The sequence below is a fragment of the Saccostrea cucullata genome, unplaced genomic scaffold (assembly GCF_032062105.1).
Source record: "Saccostrea cucullata isolate Sc308-1 unplaced genomic scaffold, CSIRO_AGI_Scuc_v1 ctg950, whole genome shotgun sequence".
Lineage (NCBI taxonomy): Eukaryota > Metazoa > Mollusca > Bivalvia > Ostreida > Ostreidae > Saccostrea > Saccostrea cuccullata.
Window position 1 is genome coordinate 35,424 of NW_026940462.1, and position 17,491 is coordinate 52,914.

The following is a 17,491-nucleotide window of genomic DNA, read 5'->3' on the forward strand; positions in this document are numbered from 1 at the left end:
TGCGGGGCAAAATCTGACAAAAAATGGACTTGACAAATTTTTAAAGGAATAATAGACATTTCTGTCATTAACAGTTATCTCTTTTATCAGAGTATCAATGTACCTTAAGTTAACGTTTTAAATTCAATTTGGTCTGCTTCTTTTCTAAATCTACATGCAAATTCCCTATAGCTAACTGAACAAAAAGATATTTCACATAAATTCAAAGAACAAGAAAGAAACAGGTTAGAGATTCTTTATTTCTAAGTACAGGTGATTTTTGTTATTGATAAATTCTATCTTGGTCAATATTTATTCCCTACAGATACTGTACACTGGTGGTAATAAATTTTATCTTTGTCTATTTTTTACTCACTAAGGATGATGTTGTTTGAGCTCTGCAATCAACAGTTTAAGTTTTTAAATTTAAATATAGTAAATTTCCATTTCAAGTGTAGTATTTTGTTAATCTAAAAACATCCTTCATACAGGTGTAGAGAAAAAATATGTTCTTCAAAGATTGGCTGTGAAATACTCGTCAAGATTGGAATATAAAAGGCTCTAGAAATCAATTTGAAAACACGTAGTTATAAGGAAAAATATAACATAAGTTATTTAAAATTAGATGGAAGAAATGAAGAAAAAGAAGCAAAATTATAAAAAGACGAAAGAAGAAACCAAAAATCCAATAAAATCTTCATTAAATGCAGTCAAACACATTCACGAAAAAACAAAACTAGTAAATAAAATGAAGACACAATGAACACAATATGGCACGAAACTGAATAATATAAGCAAAAAAAATCTTTATAAAAAACACATAATTTTCTAAAAATCATGAAAATGCAAAAGCAAAACGTAGAGTTCCAAAATAAAAAGCTCAAGTCAAGGATATATATATATTATAAAAATAGAAAATTCTGACTAATATAATAGTGGACGATAAAAAGTGTACTGAACACATGCATGGTAAGTCTAAAAGCACAACAAATGATGTCTTTAAAACATTGGAGTACAGGTACAACCATCTATCTGAATACATCATGAGAAAAAATACTTAATATAATACTGAGTTATAAAAACATGTTGAACACTTTCTGGGCAAGTCTAACATTCATTTCAATGTTTATTTTATTTTTTTTTTTTTGCATGTCGTAGTAAAGTTTACTTCCCTATAGAACACTTGACTGCAAAACCTTTATTGAATAGGCTCGCGAGAAAAATTTATCAAACATTTAAAAAAAAACAAAGTAATTCAATGCACAAATACTAAATATACATGTAATAACCTTAGTTAAAATGTATATACCTAAGACTAAACACGCGCACATATAGAAATACACTTAAACAAAACAAAGGAAAGTTGAACTAAGAAATCAAACAGATTGTTTGGTAAATTCGTAAATACCCTTGACGATAACTTCCATCTGCTTTTTACTGAAGGTTTTATAAATACTGAAGACCCTATCCCTCTTGCTGAGATCTACCAGCACTGGATCAGTCTTGATGGTAGTCAGTTTCTGTGCATACAATTCCTCCAAATTCTCAGAAGATTTTTCCAGGCAATACACAATAAATACAAGAGCTAAAAGAAAGAAAACAATAAAGTTTTTCAAATTCTTCCATTATTCAAATTTTCCCTAGATTTTTTATTATGTATATATTTGCTTTGATCAATTGGTATATACGAGTAGATTAACTACTTTTCAGAAAAATGGGAAGTCCAGCGCATTTAATCATATTACCATTAGTTTTCATCAAATATTTCACTGTTTGTCGCCTTGTACCAGTTTCCGATTTATCTAGGATCACATTTCCTTCGTTGTAATCAATATACACAAGGAAAACCTAAAAGGAAAGGCTTTTTTGAGTAACAGTTACTTATTTTGGAAAGTGCAGTTTGACCTCTGTATAAGACATCAATTTATTATCTAATACAAATTCGAAAGTAAAAAATATATTTTAACCAGGTGGATAATGTGTAAACAAACAGCATCATTTAAAATTGAGAGAATGATTGAGCTGAAGATTACAAGTAGGAACCAAGAACGCTAAAGAAATCTGTTAAAACTATACAAACAGACAGGGAATAAAAAAGATAACGAATAGTAACCAAGCTCCAAAGTCCGTTAAATATATAGAAATCGGGAGCTGGGCAAGAGGGAGCTCTCAAAATATCAGAGGTTTGATGAAGTGGCTATGAAGGAGTAGGCCTACATGTAGTATTCTATGTGGATAGGAAAATAAATTTATATAAACATTATTTATTTCTTATTCTTTTTCCTATTCTCTATATACATGTACGTGTATACTAGTAATTTATAATGCATAAAATTTCAAATCTATGTCATCTTATAAATCTTTTTGGCTCCAGAGTTGCGATGCAAGAATTTGATCAAGATTGTAAGAATCTTCCACAATTTCATTATATATTCATTGCAAAATTTTGGTCTAGACATTAATTGCATTGACAAAAAGACAGACAAATTGTTCATAAAAGACTTCAAAAAGAAAAGAAAACAAGAGGCCCATGGGCCACATCGCTCACCTGAGAAGCTTTGACCATTCTGTTCTTTATCTGATTTCCCCCTTGTTATACATAATGCATCCCCACCCTACCCCACTGATCATAATTTAGACATTTTGAAATCTACACTACCCCATGATCCTTCCATGGGCACATATGTTTCAGCTTTTTTTGCCCAGTGGTTCTTGAGAAGAAGAATTTCAAAGATTTTTCCTAAATATTTCTATGTGAAACTTTGATTCCCTATAAAGGCCCCGCCCTTCCCCCGGAGGTCAAGATTCCTACAATTTAGAATTAACACTACCCCAGAATGCTTCCACATAAGCTTCACTTTTTCCAGCCCAGTGGTTCTTGAGAAGAAGATTTTCAAAGATTTTTCCTATATATTTCTATATAAAACTTTGATTCCCTATTGTGGCCCCGCCCTTCCCCCGGGGGTCATGATTTGAACAATTTAGAATCTACATAATACCAGGATGCTTCCACATAAGTTTCAGCTTTTCTGGCCCAGTGGTTCTTGAGAAGAAGATTTTCAAAGATTTTTCCTATATATTTCTATGTAAAACTTTGATACCCAATTATGGCATCGCCCTTCTCCCGGGGGTCATGATTTGAACAATTTAGAATCTACACTACACCAGGATGCTTCCACATAAGTTTCAGCTTTTCTGGCCCAGTGGTTCTTGAGAAGAAGATTTTCAAAGATTTTTCCTATATATTTCTATGTAAAACTTTGATTCCCCACTGTGGCCCCGCCCTTATCCTGGGGGTCATGATTTGAACAATTTAGAATCTACACTTTACCAGGATGCTTCCACATAAGTTTCAGCTTTTCTGGCCCAGTGGTTCTTGAGAAGAAGATTTTCAAAGATTTTTCCTATATATTTCTATGTAAAACTTTGATTCCTCATTGTGGCCCCGCCCTTCTCCCGGGGGTCATGATGTGAACAATTTAGAATCTACACTATACCAGGATGCTTCCACATAAGTTTCAGCTTTTCTGGCCCAGTGGTTCTGGAGAAGAAGATTTTCAAAGATTTTCCCCATATATTTCTATGTAAAAATTTGATTCCCTTTTGTTGCCCCGCCCTTCCCCCGGGGGTCATGATTTGAACAATTTAGAATCTATACAACCCAAGGATGCTTCCACATAGGTTTCAGTTTTACTGGCCCAGTGGTTCTTGAGAAGAAATTTTCAAAGATTTTTCCTATATATTTCTACGTAAAACTTTGATTCCCTATTGTGGCCCCGCCCAACCCCGGGGGCCAGGATTTGAACAATTTAGAATCTACACTACCCCAGGATGCTTCCACATAAATTTCAGCTTTACTTGCCCAGTGGTTCTTGAGAAGAAGATTTTCAAAGATTTTTCCTATATATTTCTATGTAAAACTTTGATTCCCCATTGTGGCCACGCCCTTCCCCCGGGGTCATGATTTGAACAATTTAGAATCTACACTATACCAGGATGCTTTCACATAAGTTTCAGCTTTGCTGGCCCAGTGGTTCTTGAGAAGAAGTTTTTTTAATGACTCCACCCTATTTTTGTCTTTTCTTGATTATCTCCCCTTGCGAGGGGATATGTCCCTTCATTTTAACAATTTAAATTTCCCTTCACCCAAGGATGCTTTGTACCAAGTTTGGTCAAAATTGGCCCAGTGGTTCTTGAGAAGAAGTCGAAAATGTGAAAAGTTTACAGACGGACAGACAGACGGACAGACGGACGAAATGTGATCAGAAAAAGCTCACTTGAGCCTTCGGCTCAGGTGAGCTAACAATCAATGAAATCAAACGTTTTCAACGAATTGAATACTAGTACATGTAGTCGTATTTTCGCTGACTATTCAGATCACACATGACAAACATTTAACTACAAAATTACATTAAAGCTTTACATATTAAATAAAAATTAAGATATTACGTATACCGGAAACGTTATATTACCTTAGAAGGCGGAATGCTATCTTTAAGATCATCAAGGCTGTTTTTTTTAACGACAACTCTTTTTGTCTGTAGTTTTAATTCACCATATTCTGCAATTGTTTTAGTCATTGACAGATGGTTTGTCCTGCTGGATGATTCATCAAAGCTTACGATGCAGAGAGAATCTTCAAGATTCCCTTCCTTTAAAAATAAGAAATCAAAATTCACGTAAAAAGAAAATCTGTGTCTATTGTATTAATAATTTACTCAGGTAATTTTGTGACTTGCATTTAAACATGTTCCAGGACACTTCACTTTTTAGATATTTTTTTTATTTGTGTGTATATGTGTTATATACATTTTCACACAATTTGTGCGCTCATTTTTTATGCCCCCGTAAACGAAGTTTCGGGGGAATATCGTTTCTGTCGTGTCCGTCTGTCTGTCTGTCTCTCTGTTTGTCTGTTTGTCCGCAAAAACTTTAAACCTTGCCCATAACTTTTGATTAAGTGGAGCTATGACTATCATATTTCATATGTGTATTCCTTGTGACACCAAATTTGACCTTGACCTTGGAGTTTGACCCACTTTTACATGAAAATTTTAAAATTTTACTTTGGCCATATCTTTTGAACAGTAGACACCAGGGCATTTATACTTCACACATGTAATGCTTGTTAAAAGGCCTTTCACTGGATACCAACAACCTTGACCCTTTGACCTTGACTATTTCTATACTTGTGAAAAAACTTTAACCTTCGCCATAACTTTTGAACGGTAAGGGATAGGGCTTTCATACTTCATATATGTAATTCTTGTGAGAAGACCCTTCATTGGATACCAAGAACTTTGATCCTTTGAACTTTGAGATTGACTTACTTTTAAAAAGTAAACCTTGACCATAACTTTTAAAAAGTTAGGGCTAGTGCTTTGGTACTTTACATATTTGATCGGAACACTTCTAGTATACCGGTCCCCATAAATATGGCGCTAAAATAGGTGCCGCCGAAGGCGGTGAACAATATATAGACGATCGCGTGAGCGATCGACAAAATCAAAAAAGAAGCCACAAATTGCAAATTTGACCCCAAATTCGTGTTCCTTGTGAAAAATTGGGTTTAAAAAACTGGTTTTTAAACACAGTTTTTTAAATGAGAATTAAAAGATTTCGTAAAATAACGTACTTGTTTAGGAAGTAAATCTCCATCTTGCGTTGTTAAGGAATGTAGTCACATGATCAATTTTTGACGTAATCTCATAAATATTCATGAGTTGCGTCACTTATGTGTTGACGTAGGCCTAATGAAGAAATGCCTGATAGGACTCAAAGTGCAATGTTATTAAAATTGCATGATTTTTGTGAGAAATACAGGGATTTAAAAAATGTTAGCTAATTACTGGTCATCGATGGATTGAATTGTGCATCATTATCGATTTGAAAGGAAAAATATTCTGAATATTTGGAAATGATAAGGAGGTCAGGATATCGGGCTGCAGTTAACGGTAAGTCGCTTTTACAATAACTTGCCTAAACTCAGTGCTAAAAATCGTCATGTTTCGACAATAGAGTTGATTTACCCGAACTTTCATTTCCTTAAACTTTCCTGTTCTTTGAAAAGCAAAAATTTCGTGAACTAAACCAAAGTGTAAGATATCGGCACGATTCGACAGGCTGATTCATGCAAGTTTTTGGTCACAAAAGGCACTTATAGTGCCTTTTGTAAGCAAAAATGACATGAATAAGCCCAAAGTCAGAAAGATTACAGAGTGGATCTATAAAACAATCCCAACTTTAAAAAATATATAACCTAACCCTAATCACTCGATCGAATGCGTTTCGTTGAAGCGAGTGGGAAATTGCGGTTTGTTTACATTCTGCATAGCAACGGCAAGGGAAATAACTGCTCATGCGCAATCGCGTGATTCTGGGGACCGGCATACTAGAAACTTCCCATTTGATCATTATGACAAAACCTTTCATTTGATAACAATAACTTAGACCCTTTGACCATGACCTTGGAGTTTGACCTACTCTTTAAAAAATTGAACGTAGACCATTACTTCTGAACGGTTAGGGCTAGGGCTTTCATGCTCTACATAAGTATTTTATGTGGCAAGACCTTTCATTTGATACTAATAAAATTGACCTTTTGACCTTGACCTTGGAGATTTTTGTACTTATTATAAAACCTTTACATTAGCTTACTTTCAAATTTTACAATGGTTTTCCATTGAGAATACCCTACTTTTGGTACAAATTAATTAAATTTACATTCAAGAAAAGCTTAATATTTGCTATGTTGCCATACGGGGGCATCAGTGTTTTACAAACATTTTTTTTTCAAATAATAATCTCAAAAAAGTCCAATGAACCATGATCGGGGTGAAAATATGGTTAAGTTAGGTCATCCATTACGACTAAAAATATATTAAATATATATCTCGTAAAATCACATATTTTAATGGGTTCACATTTTCAAGGTTTGAGGAAAACAAAATAGTTTGGTTTCGTAGTTGAAGAATATTAAGTATCAATGAACAAGAAATTTTATTGTGGTCATAAATTTGTGCGTCCCTCCATGTCTCCTAAACAACTAAAATCAGACTTCCACGAAAATTAGTGATTCACAGTATATTAAAAGCCATCAAAACTATTTTTTTACTGTTGATAAAAAGCATTGTAATGAGTTATTCTACTTAAACTGTATTATTTATTCGTTTTAACTGTATTATTTTGTTTAAGATACAGTAAAATCATTAATCTGATTTGTTTTAAAACATTTTCAAATGAATTTAATTTTTTCTTACATGTATTGGCTTTGAAACCGCAGGTTTGTGTGTTTGGAGTTCAGTTTTTTGTCCCCTTAATATCTTATACACCAGCAATAACACTATCAGTATAATTAGTAGAAGTGAACCTAGTATACCAAGCACAAAGCAGAAACTTCTAAAACTCATATATTCTCCCCAAATATCTGAAAATACAGAAAGCAAAACGTGTTTAATTACGCTAAGTAAAACGAAGGGTACAGAAATAAAAATAAAAAGTGTACCTAGATACTTCTTGCAAAATTGAAAGAGAGGGGGCTTTGTAAATATAAAATTTTTCAACTAGAAGGAAAATAAAACATACCAATCTGTAACGGCATTTGGTTTCTTTTTCCTGCCCTATTAGTATCTTCATCTGATGTTGGTATCTGAACACATGTACATGTACATACTTTATCATTAATAGCTTGTTTTAAATCAGCAGCTGTCTTTTCTATCAAAGATTCAATTTTTCTTACTTTCTTTTCCAATTCCTCTGTAAAGTTTTTTTCAATAGAATTTATACTTTCCGTTATTTTTTTCGACATCTCAGCCACACTATTTTGAAGCTGTGTTAATTTTCCTAATATGTTGCTTAATTCAATATTCAGTAAGTTTTCAAATTCATTCGCTTTTTCCATCAATTTTTTTAAATAATTCAAAATTTTCTCTACAATCTCTTGAGTAATATTTGCTGACTCTAATATTTCAATCAGCAATGTTTGTATTTTGAGCATTTCTTCTTTCATTTTATTGAGTTTAATTTCCAGGTTGAAAAAATCGATTTCATCTTTAACGTCCTTGCTCTTTGAACCATCATCAACTTCAGTATCGAAAGTATTAGGAACAGACCGATTTTGGGTAATGTTTATCTTTGACTTGTTAGAATGGAGTGGTTCAAATCCTTCTTCAGATCCTTCTTGCATCGTCAGTATGATGAATACAACTAGTCCAATGACACAAAGGACACTGGTAATAATTTAAAGAGAAAAAAAGAAGTACAAGTTCATTTTCTTAATATCACATTTCGATAATGAGGGCAAGTGAAATTAGTAAGGTATTTTCCTTTACACATATATCAATAACAACGTTTATTAAATAATTTTATTCCGTTGTGAATAAATAGAAATATATTCAACATGTCCATACAACATGGATAAATCGTTAATGGTATATTTGTAATAATAAAAAGAAATGTTTCTTCGGATCTCGCTACTAGGAAAATGTTATGAAAGTATGGGGATCATTTTTTTCATAAACAAATTAGTACTTTATAATAGTTGCTATAAATTCAGTTGCCAAAGTGAAACATAACGTAAGCATTTTGAACTGTTTATTCCCTCTAGAAAAGTGATTGTTACATGATATATATGTGATAACACAAACTTTTATCGATTAATTTTCTTTCTATCTAATCTATGTAAAATAAATATGAGAAAATAAAAGGAGTTACTTACATCGTCAATACTTTGCAGATTTTCTTGTCAACACTTATTTTCAAATTTGGTTTCTTACATTCCCTGAGAGTTCTCCTTTTTTGGATTAAGAAATCATATGCTTTTCGGTAGAATCTTTTAATTCCTAAATCTGCAATTTGAAGGGAAACAAACAAATTTGGAAGACATATTTTGACAATAAATCCACATAATTTAGATGTGATGTATGAAAATAACAAAAAGTACTGAAGCTCTAATGTCAATTCAATCAATAACTAGAGTGTTCCAAGGAACGCATGTGTCGCCTGCTTTTAGCTTCTTTAATGATGTAACTAAATCTAAAAGTGGTTAGCTATCTATATGCAACTAGCGTTTACAATATTTCATGAAAATGAAATCTAGCATGATAATTCATAAATATCAAAAACATCCACACATAGTATAAGACTGTAATAGAATATGTCAATCAAAAAAATATATATAATAACCAACCCTAAAATGAATACTGTAGTAATTAAGCTGAAATCTTTCTAAATAGTTATTTATCATTGTACGGGGGTCATTCAAAAGGTTCGTAGAATTTTGTGATAACTTTTTTTTATTTGACGTCATATTTTAACCAAATTAAGTTCACTTATTTTAACAATTAATTCAAATAATTTGAGAAAAAATGAATATACCTTGATAATTGTCGAAATTCTTAAAATTTTAAGGCAGCAAAAAAGGGATCACGGAGCAGGGTCAAAATTGAGCAATCTACTAGTTGTACACTTTATAATTTCTATAGTCATTACTCTAATAAATGGCGTTTATAGGGAATAAAATTGAAATGTTTAAATTAAGTAATAATCTATTACAACAGATGCTAAAATTTAATGTAATACATCGCTTCGTTTAAAGGATATCAATTTCTAAAGACAGATAGACTTCATTAAAAAAGCAAAAAACGACGACGTCAAAGGACGTCATGGAGCAGCGAGTAGCGATAAAATTTTGTTTTGCATTCGGGAAACCTTTAAAACAAACTCTGTGAATAATTGACGAACCAGAAAATCGATGAACAATGAACCATGGAATTCTTTATAATGGAAAAGACTATTTTTGGGTGTTCAAGACTTTGAATCACACGATGTATAGTCTGTAAAGACCATGTAATAGTTACAAATCTTGTCCAAAGAGTAAGTAACGTCGTGAAACTTGATGTGCGATTTACTTTTTCAGAACTTGTTTAAGCAAAGCTACGATGAAAAGAATTTGAAGTCATTGACAATCTAAATTAAGCTACTCAAACAATTGTAAGCACACTAGGTGTCAAGTGTTAAAGAGACAATTTTATGAATGGGGAAGACTCTACAAACCGTGTATGAAATGGAAAGCAGAGTACGTTTGCGAAACTTTCTCGACGTTGTTTTTGACGTCACGGTGTTGTTGACCGTGCTTCGTAGTGACAAAACATATTGCTTTTAAAATTGTCTAACATGAACTTGTGAAGTATCATTTTTAAAAAGGAATTTTTTTGAAACGGAGGGAAAGATGTTTTAAATATATTTTCCGTTTTCCGTTGATTTCTATAGTATAAAACACTAGTTTTACCAACATTTTAAGAGGTATCGCTCTTTGTTTTCCTAAATAAGTAATGTTTTGTGAAAATCAATACAATTATCTTTAAAAATATTAATTATTCATCGAATATGTTAACTTTAGACTTGAACTTGGATGTACGCGGGAGAACAATACTATCGTTCGCAGTTCTTTATCAACTAATTTTAAATGACAATTGAATAACCATTAAATATAATTCATTGTGAAAATAAAATTAAAACTTGTGAAAGTGTTTACATTAATATCTACATGCATCAGATGAGAAAAAAATGGTTTCTGATTCTACAGGTGTGCTGTTTTCATATCATTATTTTCAACAACGTCATAAAATTATGCGACGTTGTCCCTAAACTTGTGACGTTAATGTGAGTTAAATCTAATCGAGTTTCATGGGATTTAGTATAATTATCATATCTGAACGTTTACTATAAAATATTAGAAAGAGGAAAAAAAATTCTCTCTTTAAATCAATAAAAATCAGAAAATTAATTGTTATGCATTTAAGCCTGGTTTTTGAATGACGGTCATCATACGTATATATTATCCTATGGAAGAAAGACCCTACAACTTCCAGCTACAAATGTGCTAAACATATAAAGCACACTACATGTATTGTGATTTAGTCAGGCTTGAAAATTCATCTGTTTAGTTAAGTGGCTGGGATGCTCACTCTTCCATGGCACTTGATACTACCTCTGATGTTTTTGGAGGTCCGTGTTTGCTCTGCTCCTATTTTGTATTGTTTTATGGACTTTGATATTGAATATAGTTCGTTATCTCCACATCCTTCATTCAATTATTTTATTTTTTTCATCGCAATCAATTTATAAGTTCTAATACTAGTTTCACAGTGACAGAAATATGCAGAAAACATATAATCTTGCTGTGTGTTTTGATCTTGCTATAACCTCTTTAACATATTTTATATCAAGAAACCTTTTAACATATTTTATATCAAGAAATAAAAGAATAAATTGATATATCATTTAATATGGTAATGATGTCATGTATTTATTAGATAATTTTATTCGAGGACATTTATTTTATTCTGGTGTGTCAAATCTAAAAAAATTAAAAGAAAAAGACATTCAATGACATATAAAATTTCTTAACAATGTTATTTCATTGAGTACTTACCTTGATCCTGTTCTACACTTAACGAAGGTTGAGAGGATTCATCAGGAATTGCCGCCAGTGTATCTTACAAACAATAATAAATACAATGAATATATCTATTGAAATATAGATATATAATTATACATGTACATATAATATATATAATATAAAATATATACTGTATCTATATATATCTATACAATGAATATATATATTATTTTTAAAATAAAAAAATTCAGCATTTGAATTTAGCATTTTTTTCTTCTGTCAATAAATTTTAGAGTTAATGTGTTTTCAAGTCTTGCCGAAGAATTGAATTTGTTCTGTAACAGGTCGAGACCACTAGATTTTCTGACGTCAGCATAAATTTCCATGTAAAATAAGCTATCTGTTTACTTTACCTACTCTTGAATGAACCGCAATACATCGTGGGCTACTACAAGTACCCAGCTGTGTTGAAAATAAAGGGCAACTTGAATTGTTCCTTGAAAACTTATTTTCAATTTTTTTTTTTGAGATTTGTGAAAGAAATATTTAAAATGATGTATAATCTTTCATTTCTATGCTCACATTTACAAAAGAGCCATAGCTGCCTTACCGACGGTTCGGCCTACTCAAGTATTTAAATGGAAATTATATTTATAGATACATGTACCTTTTCAATTCAAAATCAAACTCCATGTATGTAATCATTTGTGAACCAGTGTTATATTTTCATAGTTGCAAGTTTGTTGCATGACAGTAATTTTACTTGTCCAATACTCCTATTCTAAACAAGATTGTTTGAAAATTTTAAAAATAAAACAGGCTAGCAGCTATGACATTGGGTCATTAAAACTTTTTGATCAAGACTGTTTTTCCCCAAGATACGTTCAATGTGTAATGTTGTATTATATATCTTTTTAAAAATTATTCATATATGTAAGTATTATAAAATACTTAAAAGAAAACATAGGAAAATGCACACAAAGAAAAAAAATCGTAGTTAAGTAACACACACTGTGAGACTTGAACTCACGATCATTATGTCTTCAATCCAGCAATTATACCACTACGCCACGAAGTCTTGGTAATCAAATGGGATAAAAGCAAGACAGATTGTTGAATTTTGAAATTATTTTAGAAGAGAAATTAAATACATATTTTCAACATTTTCAATATGAAGACCACCTTTAACCAAAATTATCTAAACGTAATGAAGTGCAGTCATAGCCAAATAAAATTATTCAGAAGTTGTTTTTCTGGATAAGGGTGGTCTTCTCCTACAGTTTGTCATTGTTTAGGAGGGTACCTCAGTATTTACCATATTCTCCATATAAACTGAACGTTTTTTTGTATTTTTCATATGAGAGGAGTATTAATATTTGAATATTATTTTTGTGTGAGTTGCTTTAAGGCATGCATAAACTAACATTGTATGACAAAATGTTGGTTAAACAAAGTATTTAAAAAATCACTACTATAGTAAGCGAAAGTGATTATCAAATGCGCTATATGGCTCTTTGCTTTATGAAGTCTTATATCAACTTATTATACATCGGCCTAAACCATTGTTTAAAGAGGCGTAAGTGCTATCGTGTCGATAAATCATCAAGTTTTTTTTCACGTGATATACGTGTACAAAGTTTTAGAAGGAGGTATATAGGTCCTTGGTTTTAGATAGCACGAGAAGGTGTGCAATTCTTTTTTTAATCCCTCAATATTATCAGAAAGTTTTTCTATGTTCATGCTAACGCCAAGCGTTTGTAAGGTATTCGAAGCAACTATTAATCATCTAACACAACTCCAATATTAAATGTGAGCATGGAGCAATGTCTTTAGAATATAATCTTTGAATTTCGTTCTTATGAAGTAATAAAGAAGCTCTACAGTGTTTCTGGTGACGAGTTAAATATTGTGCAGTAAACCGACGAAAACCACGTGTCGCCATTGAATCGTAAACATGTAGTAGACTGTCATGCTTTGGGACTCATTCACTTGATTTGAAAACGGGTGTGACGAACACATCGTCATGTGTTGAAAATTGCCTTCCATATAAGATAGGGGTCTCGACCTGTGAAAGTTCGATTTAATTACGTTTTACTGTATACAGATTTCTATAACCAGTTTCTACAGGCTTTATTATTGCTTAAAGCATATTTATAATGAAGCTCTCCTTTAAAAGACATCCTATATTTGCATTCTCTATGAAATTTATACTTCCATTTCTATATTTCAATGTTAACAAAAAAGAAAATCAATTTTTCATTGTAGCTTTATAGATTGATGCTACTGAATTTTACCTCTTTCAGGATATTTCCTTGATGGTGATATTAGATCTTCTTGTCTCGTACCTATAAAATAAATAACAAGAAATGTTTGTATAACACTTATGCCCCCTCCCCCAAAAGTGGATTTTTTTCTAAGTCCAAAAAGACATAACTCTGTCTAAAATTGTGCGATCCTACCCAAAACATAACTTGACCTAGATATTCAGCTGAAAAATCTGTATACTAAATTTCATTTCAATATGTGCAACTATTGCAAAGAAAATGAACGGAAACTGCAAATAAGTGGAATTTTTCTAAGTCCAAGGGGCATAACTCTGTCAAAATGGTGCGATTGTACCCAAAACAGAACTTGACCTAAATATTCACCTGATAAACTTGTATACCAAATTTCATTTCAGTATGTGCAACGGTTGTGAAGAAAATAAACGGAAACTAAATGGACCGACAGACAGACCGACCGACAGACAGCAGCAAAGCAATATGCCCTCCCTTCTTCGAAAGGGGGGGGCATAATTATAGCAAGTGAATCAAAGGCCTATTATTTCATCATTTGGTTTATCTTCGTTTTATTGTTAAAGGGTTAATTAAGCAGGTGGTTTAAGCATTACCATTGCTGAAACCTAAAACGTTTAAGTGGTGTAGTATCCTTTGAAGCCAGTTTATATTTGCTTCCTTCACGCAATTTTTACTTTCATTTCTACATTTATGTTGCAACGCAACATTTGAAAAACCTCTTTTTAATTCTAAACGCATTTACAACTCCAGGGTAAAAGCAATCCTGAAATAGATAAAGGATAAGGAGATAACGAACGATAAAAATTTGCAGCATTTATTTTATTGTTATGTTACTTTATTTTACCTCTTCTAGGGGATGTCTTTGCGCTTGTAGATGGAACTGTGTGACCCTGGTCTACAAAATTATTGAAATAAAAACAATCTGCCAATAAACCTAGGCCTATAAAAGTCCCTTGAATATAAAACAATTCTCTCAAGGACCGTTCTATTTAAACACTATTTATAATAATTGAATTTTTCTTATATATATCGACCTATTTCGTGTAAATGTAAAAAAAGACATTCATTTTTTAAAATAAAAACAAAAAAAAAAAAAACCTTTATTGCTCCTACTACGTGATGATATTAAATTTCTCTTCAATTATTTTTACCCATTACTCACCTTGTGCAATTTTTTTTACCCTAGATGAAGATACAGAGGATTGAACAGGTGTTGCCTTTTTACCTAACAAACAATAAAAAATATAATGAATATATCAGTGTTATTTTTGTCCTATAAAAAATCTTTATCACTGTGTGAATTTTGCAAAAAAAAAAAAATTCTCTGTCAATAGATTTAAAAATTTGCTTAGAAGTTTTAGGGTTTATATCTTTTTAGGTTTTGCCGAAAAAGTGAATTTTGTTCTGTGAAGTTTGATAAAACTATCTTTTACAGAAAAAAGAGAATTTTTAAACAGATTCTACATGCCTTATCATTGATTGAGGCATATTTATGATGAAGCTCTTCTTTAAAAACACCGTCCTATATTTGCATTCATTTAAACTTCTATTTCTATGTTATTTCAAACATAAAAAAAAAATTAATTTTTTTTTCACTATAACAACAAAGGTTAAAATTTCTGCAAATATTTTAATGCTACGCCACATAAATTACGGTCGCCCGCGTGGCAGGGTAATTAGAGCTTCTGCTCTAGAGTCGCGAAGTAAGGAGTCAATCCTTACGTCGCGTGTTCGAATCCTACTGTGGGACGTGGAGACCAGTACTTCAGATGCGACCGTACAAACCGAGGTTCCGTGTTGCAGTAGGTGCTGGCACACTGCTCAATGGCCTTGAGTGCTGAGTATTGTAGCCCTCCACCAAGAAGTGGTGGCGTCTTCATATGAGTTAAAAAATTCTCGAGAGGGACGTTAAATAATATACAATCAGTCTTGTTACACTTGAACAGATTCTCCCTTGAAAAACCGATTGTGACCCCAACCTACCCCAGGGGTTATGATTTTAACAATTTAGAATATATACTACCCAAAGATGCCTTCACTTTAGTTTCCATTTATCTCGTCCAGTGGTTCTTGAAGATAACTTTCTAAGATATTTCCTATATTTTTTCAATGTGCTTTAACCCCTTATATGGCATATACGCATTTCTACGCATCTGACTTGAAAAACTAGTATAGTGTGAAAAAGCATTCATAACTTCATTAATACTGCAAATATCAGAATAAATCTTGCACCATTGGAAAGAGAAAATAATTACGATAAAATACGGAACAGAATTTTTTTTTATTGGTTATACCATTTTTTTTTTTTTTGCTAGCTTGATTTAAAATTTGAGTACTAATTGCGCGATTTTGCCATTATCAAAATCAATGCAGGGGTAACATGTTATATGTAAAAATGCTACATTCTGGTGATAACCCCCCAACCCCTACCCACCCCCACAAAATACTTAAAATTGGTTTGTAAAAATATGTACAACATGCTCATAATTTTCAATACAAAAATAAAATTATTTTCTTAATATATTTGAATAAGCAAAAAACTAAAATGAAACTCATTTTTAAATAAATGGAAATTTCAGCATGATTATGGTATATTCCGTTGCCATGGCAACTGAAATAATATTTTAATGATCATTTTCAGAAACTACACAACACCTGCTTTCAGAATATATATATACATTGGTATATACAAAAATTACAACAAATACTAAAAAAAATGCATCGAAATCTTAATATCAATTTGTCTAAAAAATGCTGAAAATCTTTGTCATGGAAGGGGTTAAAAATACTGAACGCATAATAAAACTCTAGGGTTAAAGGTACTTGGACACAGATTTGAAGTTATTATTTTCTCTATAATATTACGACTTATATATTTTAATAGCATTTCATACAAAAATTAATTAAAAATCTTATTTCGTTTAAAAGATATTGAAATTTCAATTTTTTCGGCGGGTTTGATTGACATATCCTTGCACTCTCACAAATTTAATTTTATTCTTAATCCTTAGGAAAAGTGGCAATGAAAAATATTAATACTATAATCCAGAAAATTCAGAGTAGACACGTTCGAAAGCAAAACAAACACACAATATATTGTCAGTCCGTGCAGTTGTGGTAAGCAGACTGTGACGATTGAACGCACCCGGTGAATTCTAAATATAAACAATAGCAGAACTCGAGCGCTGTTTACAAAAACTGTGTACATAAAGACCGGTATACACGGTAAGATTTGTATTATAATACAATATCTTACTGTGTATACACTCTTAATACAATGTATCATAAGATTTTTCGAATATTATAAGACTGTATTAAGAATAGAGCAACTGAATGCTCTATTCCCTAATACAAGTCTTAACTCACCTTTCACTTTCAACCAATCAAATGTACTCACATTGGGGGTCATCCTATTTATATCATTACTAAATAAAGCACATGGTAAATAATAGTGGCCGACTTTTCGAGTAAAGATATCGAAAAACTCTTTATGGGAAGGGGAAGAGGACTTGTGGAATATATCAAGCTGTAGCTTCCACAAAAAAGATGCAAGAAACAGAGCTTATTATTATCGTTTTTATTATTTTGACAGAGAGAGAAATATGGCAGGAGAAAACACGTGGGAATAATAGTTTATTTACAATCTTATAAGATATGTATTAGCGTGTGTACAAGAAAGTATTATAATACAAAAGTATTATAATACTTGTATTATACTACAAATCTCATCGTGTATACCGGCCTTAACACGAGTGTGCTCGATTTGCTAAAATCTGTACGCATCTTTTAGTTCGGAATGACGATACTTGTTAAG

At 31.8% G+C, this 17,491-nt stretch overlaps 1 protein-coding gene across 1 annotated transcript; it reads right to left on the bottom strand.

The window, feature by feature from the left end:
• Window positions 1–1,320: 1,320 nt before the first annotated feature.
• LOC134255441 (uncharacterized) lies at window positions 1,321–7,641 on the bottom strand. Its single transcript, XM_062737973.1, has 5 exons — window positions 7,564–7,641; window positions 7,239–7,405; window positions 4,452–4,631; window positions 1,725–1,827; window positions 1,321–1,564 (listed from the first exon to the last, which is right to left on the bottom strand). The coding sequence occupies exons 1-5, from the start codon at window positions 7,577–7,579 to the stop codon at window positions 1,356–1,358; spliced, it is 675 nt and encodes a 224-aa protein (XP_062593957.1). The 5' UTR covers window positions 7,580–7,641; the 3' UTR covers window positions 1,321–1,355.
• Between the last annotated feature and the right edge of the window lie 9,850 nt (window positions 7,642–17,491).

Bases quoted from the DNA above. Each gene is read 5' to 3' on its own strand.
- LOC134255441 (XM_062737973.1), bottom strand. The intron at 4,632-7,238 runs GTAAGAAAAAAT...TTATTTTTAAAG, and splicing joins CGGTTTCAAAGCCAATACAT to GAAGGGAATCTTGAAGATTC. The intron at 1,828-4,451 runs GTAATATAACGT...CTTTCCTTTTAG, and splicing joins ATAGCATTCCGCCTTCTAAG to GTTTTCCTTGTGTATATTGA.